The following is an 8,387-nucleotide window of genomic DNA, read 5'->3' as shown; positions in this document are numbered from 1 at the left end:
ATTCGAGCAAAATCGAACCCTAATCAACCTGAAAAATAACTAAGCATTTAATGTTAAACCGGAGATTAAATTAAGAAATTAAACGAAAACTTATGGAAATAGAGTCAAGAAAACGGTTAAAACCTCACTTTTGGGAAAGCTCTAAACGTCAAAATAGTGTTAAAATGCAGAAAATGACCCGTAAAGTTATTACAATATATAAAGTTTTTCTTTTTTTGGTAAATAGGGAGTTTCTTTGTATGCTTGAGTTTCACATATAAAGGAGTTTTTTGTGCGTTTGGGTTTCACATATAAAGTAGCCATTTGGCCATGAAAAATTTCTACTTATTTTTGGAAAATTATTTCACTTTAGTGAAAAAAGTGTAAACAGTATGTGTTTGGCCATGAGAATTACAAATACAGTTCTGAAATTGCATTTGGAAAATTTCAAATACAACTTTAATTCATATTCATGACCAAACACAACTTCAACTCCAACTCCAACTCCAAAAAATTATGAAGAGTTTTTTGGGCACTGAAATTTCACATGTAAAACTTTCGGAATCCAGCATATTTTGCTAGATTTTTTTTCGTGTTTTAACTAGGATTATTGTTATCCAAAATTTAATTTTTATAGTGACTTTTCTTTTTTCTTTTGCATTTTAAATGGTAGCTAAACTTTGAAAATTGGTTCAAGAAGGGCTAGCTTACCAATTTTTACCTTGAAAATGAAGAAAATCTCTAATGGATAAGTGAAGGTAGGCCCAACCTTGAATTGCGGAGCAACAACCATCTTCGCCCCTTTGGTTTTAAAATAATGAAGTTTTTCTCAAATTAAAAAAATCAGCATACTAAAAATGGAGGGCACTCTTAGCTTTCGGAGTTGCTCTCAGGCTCAGCTCCCTTTTCAACCCACGTCTTTCCCTCCTCAATTGCCCAAAAAGTTTCAATTCTTCGTTCGTTTTTTCTACTTGCCTCTTAATTTTATTCATTCGTTTATCTTCTTCCTTTTTATTTCTGTGTTTATGTTTTTGAGTTTCTTTGCAGAAATCGAAGCATTTGAACTCAGCGCGGTGTTATCACCGCTTGGGGGTTGCGAAGGCGCTGGGGACGGGCGATAATGAGCACTTTGGAGATTTTCCAGCTACACCTAACAAGATTTTTATGGAAGAGGTAGGTATATATTTTAGCTTATCTCTTAACTTTCTAACTCCGAGGTTGGTGCTGATTGCTAAAGAATAATATTATGTTATTTTCTTTTGTAGTTATGTTATATTTCTGTTTTTCCATTCATTTCTCTGTCCGAAAATTAAATTACGGTTTCAAAATACTAGAGGCAAATGATTTATTTCAAGCTAAAATTTACATATCTAGAGACTACACAAAATATTGTTCTCAAGAGGATTGGTGAATGGTTGAGGATAGGAGTAAAAGACCCCAGGTCTCAAGTTTGGGTCGTATTTATATGACTTAGGGGTAGTTTGGTAGAGTGTGCAAGAATAATACTGAATATGATGTAGTAATGCTGGGACTATCTCCTATCCACTGTTTGATTTGGTGTATTAAGAAAAATTTAGTCTTTACTCATGCTTATTCATGTATTAATAGCCATTGTATTGTACTTGATTTGCTATGTACTAGTTATACACCCTATAACACTGAATAGGGTGTATAATTAATAATACTGAATTCTGAATAGGGTGTATAACTAATACCTGTATTAGTTATACATAGGCTAAAAATCTGACCAAACATAGGATTAAATAATACCATGACCAATACATGTATTAGATTTTCTAATACATCCTGCCAAACGACCCCTTGATGTTAGCCATGTGCTTTAGCCTCGTTGGTTAGAGCTACTTGGTAGTTTTGCTCATTGGATGTGACATGTTGCCCATTGAGTACTCTGAGATATATGCAGGTGGCCAAGTACCATCATAATTCAAAAAAAAAAACACTAAGTTACTCTATTTATAAAATATTTAGAAAAATGTTTGAAATAACACTTAGACTTCCAAATAGTTATTTTGGTGTTCATAATGGGACTGATGGGGTATTTGTTTGTTTTTATTGGATTTTGTAGGCAATTGGTGCCGAATACGGAGAAGGTTTTGAGACATTTAGACCCAATGGTCTGCTCAAAGTTGATGTGGTAAGACCAGAAGTTTAGACTTTGTAACAGGGTTTATCCATTTTTACACCTTTTGGTGCTACTAGGAAACACATCTGTACTCAAGGAGTCCCTTTTTTGCATTTAGGATTTTTTAAATGATAGACTGCAAGAGGGTTTCCTGCGAAGAATCCGTTATGCGATGAAGCCTGATGAAGCTTATGGTCTCATTTTCTCTTGGGATAATGTGGTGGTAAGACCTCAATCTTTGACCATCTGGTCTAATTTAAGGGAGGTTACCTGATTTGTGAACTGTTGCCTGTTCTGTGATCAACTGGATAAATGAACGTGGTCTCTGAAGCCTGGCTGGCAAATTATTATGTCCATATAAAAGGAAGTAATCTTCTGTTGTTGGTTTGCCCTATGTTTGTGCTTCTTGTTCCCACTTTAAAATTGCATGCTAATAAGGAATTCTTGAAGGGTGCTGATTTTGTTACATTCAGATCCTACGTCTGAATCTTTGATGACCTTGCCTTACAAATTTGAAGTCTTCTTTTGTTCATCTTTTTTCCTGCACTCTAATTTGGTTCTTATATAGGAGACCTTTTTTAAGAATTAGGTGTGGAAGACAGATTAAAGAAGTTCACTTCCTCTTTCTCTCCCTATATGTCTCTCTCTCTGTCTCTCTGTATGTGTGTGGGTATGCATATATTTGTCAAGGAACTTTGCTTTAAATACAAAAATGAATTGGAATAAGCTACAATAGAAGTACAAGATCCCCAAATTATGATGTTTCGACACTCACCCTAGGAATCGATTCTTTAAAATGAAAACAACAACGTCTCAGTTCCAAACTGGTTGATTTCTCATGATTGACTCCTAAAGAGGAGAGGTGGGTTGTTTTGTATCAGAGAAAGTATTAGTTGCATGACTGGAACTCAGAAAAAAGGAAACAAGAACTTTGGTTAATGTTAAGAAAGAAGAATTTGATAGAAGGGATAAGAGAATTCTATGGATATGTACAATTTATATCTTAATCACATATCTAAATATCTGGTTATTGATATGCATGGGGATAGAGAGATATAAGATGATGTTTGGATTGATTTCTTCTAGACATGTTGCCGAAGATAACTGTATACCAAAGATGTGGTAAACTATTAATGTGCCAATAATGAAGCTCGCAAAAATTGCTTGCTGAGTTCTTTCTTGTACATGAGTGGAAGTAGGAACACACGATTCGTTGTTGACAATGACTTCCACCTCATCCTTCTAAAAAATATGACTTCCACCTCATACTTTTCAGGCAGATTCTCGAGCTCTGAAGTTGGATGCCTGGAAACAACTTGCCTCTGAAGAAGGTGAGTGGCTAGCCGATTTTTCTGGCTTGTGGAATCAAACTTCTTCACTTGGGTTGCATGCGAATATCAATATTATTTCAGCTATATAGCATTAGCCAATCCGAGTGGGATTGGAATTACACATGCTGCTCGGACTCTTCTAAAATGTCGATGGGTGTGTGTCGGATCATCCAAAAGTAGTGCGTTTTTGGAGGATCCGACATGGGTGTGACAACATTTTTAGAATCATACATTTGTTTCTTATTGGTCGTACAGTGAGATTATTTGCCCTTCGTTCATAAAAAGAAACATCCTTTGAGTGGGAAATAGGTTTTTTATTAAATTTCTGAAGTGTTGTTGGGCCCCGAAAAGAGAAGAAAATGGGGAACGTGATAGGATTTAGCTGTCTGCTGCCAATACACATGATAGCTGGAGTGCCAATGACATGTCATCTGTACATAATCTGGAGTTCTGGATCTTATTGGCATTTATAGTATCTCCATATATATATATTTGAGACAGTGAGAGTGGTAATATTTTTTAATCCTTTCAGTTTTTAGTGAGATTCATAAAGATATAGGTCAGATTCATTCCGACTTATCAATTCAAATTCACATATATCAGATATCAGGGTTATATTGGCTTTTAGAAATGAGTTTATCTCCTATCACAGGCTGAATGGAAGCCTTGATCTTGGGAGAAGGGAAGGGGGTATATAGGGGCTAAAGAGTGTTTAATCTACCGCCACTCCCTCTCTCAATCTTCATCCCGTAGAAAATGAGTCTGTGTAAGAAACTTATGGTCTCCATTCATACAAGAAGCACAATCTTAAAGACCTGTAGGTTTGCAATTTCAAATAATTGGGAAGGTTATGATGTAAACTGATCTCTGCAGTTTATCGGAGGTAAGAAACAGCTAAAGAATGATCATGACCTATAGAAGACAATGTCAACTTTCCACAGTTAGTAGATGCACATTACTGATGCTTTTAGTTTTGGCATTATTTTGTTAAATAATATTAGTTATTTCTCTTTTGGTTATGCGCAGGACTAGAGATTCCTGAAGATGCTAGTGTGCAGCGGTTTTTACTTTATGCAGCTGCTGATCATGTTCTGCATAAGGTTTGGAGTTAATGATCAAGTCATGATAGCCTATTATTATTTGAACAATGAGTGTGGATAGTGTGCTTCCTTGTTTTTGTTTAAGTCTATGGCCCATCAATCTATTTTACTCTTTTGTTAGATAAATGATTGTTAAATCCTCTGAGACATATGACTCTATATGCATGTGAGTCTATGTACATGTCTTTTTGATTGGAGAAATAGTGGACTATCAGGTTTGACTTTTGAGTTTTTCCGTCCCAATTATGTGATATAGTTTGACTCGGCATGGAGTTTAAGAAAGAAAGAAAGACTTTTGAAACTTGCGGTCCAAAACAAATCATAGATATTTGTGTGGCTATAAATCATTTCATTAAGGGTAAAATGGATATTTTAAAGTCAAATTGTTACTAAATGTAGAAATGTGTCATTCTTTCTAGGACTGACTAAAAAGGAAAATTGTCATATAAATTAGGACGGTGGAAATAAAAAGGTTGCCGGTGTGGGGGGGGGGGGGGGGAGGGGGATGATACAAGACAAACCATGGGAACACAAAACTCACCCCAAAACAGTCTACTAATCTTAAGGATTCAAGGACTGATTGGAGACCACACTCGGATTCACTACAACAACAACAAGAACGAGATATAAGGGTGTGTTTCAACCCCAAAATAGCCACCACAAACTAATATTATCAACACAAGATGAAGAACAATAACAATATTATAACAGCGACTCACGGGTTCCACAAACAAGATACACAACGGTTACAAGATTACAATGAACAAAAGGATAGATAGATAGACTACATGAAGGAATAATCTTAAGAACCCAAGAACATATTCCACTCTTGGACCCTTAACACTACTCACAACAATTCACCTATCTCTTACGTTGGCACAAGAGGGACCTCGATCTCCCAAGCCTCTAACGTTTCCAAGCTTGAATCCAACACGAGTGAATCCACACTCAATGTTGCCTAGTTACAAGGTTTTGGCCATAAGGGCCTTTCTCACAAGAGGGAGTGTTTCAAGTGTTACAACATTCAATATTCCACAAAAACTAATGACTAAAACCCTACATTATTCTATTTATAGTAGGTTACAAAATAAAGTGTGAAATGTCCAAAATTCCACCTTAGTCAAATGCTTCAATAAGCGCCCTTGGAGTGCTATGTATGGATGGTTTTGGTGTCCATTTAGGTGCTCCTTTGCACTTCATTCACACACACCAAGTCTCGGTTCTCGCATACTCCCTCATAAGTCCATCTACGTGATCGTACTCGTATCATCCTTCCCTGCTTGAAAAGGATTCGACCTCGAATCTGTACCTTGCAAAATCAAGAGAAGACAAACAAGCACACATCCTCATGACACGAGGGTTAGGGTTAGCAAAACTAAACACATCAATATGCCATGTCGAGGGGAACAAATTTGAAGTATATCCACGGGTCCTTTGTATTAAACATGAAAAGATTAGTACAAATGTGACAAAGGAAGTGGCTCAGATAAACACCAAAACAAAATGAGCCTAAGCTGAAAATAACCCTTTTCCATCCCAAGTTGGCACCGGGATCAAATGGTAGTCGTAACCAAGGGCTTAGGTCTCGGCCAAGCTCACTTTCCCCGAAGGCACCGTCCTCAAAATTAGGTATGCCCTCTATATCACTAGGGGAATATCATGAGCACAAAGAGGGTAGAGAAAGGTGTCGCACAAGTCAACTCCAACTATTGTGTCCCCATGCAAGTACTTACTAGTTTCAAGTTCACCGCCATTAGTATGCTCAACATAGGAAACACACAAAGAAGGAGTAGATACCATTTCTAGGCATGCAACACTTTTTCTTTCAAGAGTGTAGTCCCTACATAGACATAAACTATCATGGGTAGTAAAGGGATCACGCTCAAGAATTAAAGAAAAGGGCCGAGACTACTACTACCATACTCTAAGATGGCACCGGGGTCAAATGGGAGAAGTAGCCATGGGCATGGATTTCGGTTATACTCCATTTCAAAAGGGTAACCCGCGCTTAGCTTCATACCATCACGGGCAGCCAAGGGGTTACGACCAAAACCACTTTCACAAGCACAAGCACAATTTGGGTTTTCTATACTTTCAAACAAATCAAGGTCATCTTCACCCGATTGATCATTTTGCACTCCTTCACTAGTTGTTGGCAACTCGTATACCAATGTAGACTCGCCTTGGTTTTCATAAGGGTCCACTAGTGTGCGAGTACTCTTGTCCACTGGTAATGGAACCTTGTTTAAGTTATAAGGGCTAGCACTAGATGGACATGAATCATTCTTACAAGAAGAATCAATTTCGTCATCTAAAGGATCAACTAATGCTTGCTTGCTTACAACAAGAGCTTGGTCCTCACGTGACCTAACTTCACTAAGAGTATCACAATAGGGAGACTCAAACACCTCCACTCTAGGTAAATCCTCAACTACATCCAATTGGCCACTACTAGCCACATCACAACATTCTAAGCTTAGAGGAGTGTAAGGGATAGCGTTTTTACCTCGTAGCGTACATGAGCTACGGTCGTCACCTTGGTGCGGGTCTTGGCAGCCCACTTCTTCCTTTGGGATGCTCTCATCACAAGGTGTTTGGACACGAGGAATTGGATTTGGTGGGAGAAGTTTAGGTAGCAATTGGCGTTGTCTTTCAACGTGCCATTTCATGTCTTCAATATTGTCATTGATGCAATTAAACATGGCATTGAGATTATGGGCAGCCATGGTACCTAAAAGAAAAAGACACAACAAACAAAAGAAAACAAACAAACTTGTTAGATCAAAAAGGCCTCACCACATTCCCACTCTCGGTTTTTACCTCACACTTGGTTTCACAAGTGTTGAAAGCAGGCTTGTACTTTGTGAGTGATTGAGGGTCGAGTCTACTCTTGTCCAGAATAGATTTTTGTTTGAAACTCAAACGAAATCTTGTAGGACTTGAGTCAAGAACTAACAACAAATTCACAATAGAGAAAAGTACACAAAGAACGTTAACACGAACAAACGGACACAAAACTAATTTAAAATCTAGTAGGAGTTTACTAGCTTGTCACTTAGTATTTGAACCGACAAACGAAACTAAGAAACAATAAAATGAAACTAAGAATTCTAAATTTTGAGCTTAATTATGGTGCGTGAACAATAAAAACGTGATGACGTGGCAGCCACGTAATTGGTCACGGTCCCACACAATTTTGTTGTCCAATTTCAAGTCTTGGACAATTTTTCAATCTGGACTTTGGTGGAATTTGTTTTAAGGAGGGAAATTCAAACAAGTCTTGGAGTCCTTTTCAATTGCAAGTTTCAAGACCTTGACTTCACTTGTACTTCTCCTTAAAACATGGGTCCTGAATCATGGAAAGTTGTTGGAAAGTGATTGAGATGTGATTGACTAGTTGATGAGTGATGTTAAGTCTTTCAAGGCTAACAAAACTTCTCCTTTTTTCGTCCACCTTTATAGATCTAATGTTCACTCTATTTAACAAGCTATGAAGGTTGTGAAGAACTTCAAGAACAACATCAATAATCACCAAGAACAACCAACAACAATCTCTAAGAACACCAACAATTTTCACACGGCCAACTTCCAATTTTCACAACACAATATCTTCAACACTTGGCCTAGACAACTACAATTTCAACAAAATGGTTCTTAGGCCACCAATGAACAACAATATCATGTGGCCAAGCTTAGAACAACAACAAGATGAAGACATAAGGCCAAAACAGTCCACCACAACAATGTTTCAACAACAATTCGGTCAAGCGTTATGTTCATAACAACTACACCAACAATGTAAGCTCAAACTTAGATTTAGACTCAAGAGTGTTA

The 8,387-nt window shown here is 37.3% G+C and overlaps 1 protein-coding gene across 1 annotated transcript in view; it reads left to right on the top strand.

Annotated features, from left to right (window-relative positions):
- Window positions 1-744: 744 nt before the first annotated feature.
- The window catches only part of LOC107873149 (5-amino-6-(5-phospho-D-ribitylamino)uracil phosphatase, chloroplastic), a 13,468-nt gene continuing 5,825 nt past the window's right edge, over window positions 745-8,387 (top strand). Inside the window, exons 1-6 of the mRNA XM_016719887.2 lie at window positions 745-935; window positions 1,027-1,152; window positions 2,066-2,134; window positions 2,241-2,345; window positions 3,399-3,453; window positions 4,480-4,553. Of these exons, the coding sequence (XP_016575373.1) occupies window positions 837-935; window positions 1,027-1,152; window positions 2,066-2,134; window positions 2,241-2,345; window positions 3,399-3,453; window positions 4,480-4,553 (528 nt within the window). The 5' untranslated portion in view covers window positions 745-836. The remainder of the gene's footprint in view (window positions 936-1,026; window positions 1,153-2,065; window positions 2,135-2,240; window positions 2,346-3,398; window positions 3,454-4,479; window positions 4,554-8,387) is intronic.

Source organism: Capsicum annuum, chromosome 6 (assembly GCF_002878395.1).
Source record: "Capsicum annuum cultivar UCD-10X-F1 chromosome 6, UCD10Xv1.1, whole genome shotgun sequence".
Taxonomy (NCBI): Eukaryota; Viridiplantae; Streptophyta; class Magnoliopsida; order Solanales; family Solanaceae; genus Capsicum; species Capsicum annuum.
Note: the sequence above shows the minus strand (reverse complement) of the source record. Positions and strands in the feature narration are given on the sequence as shown.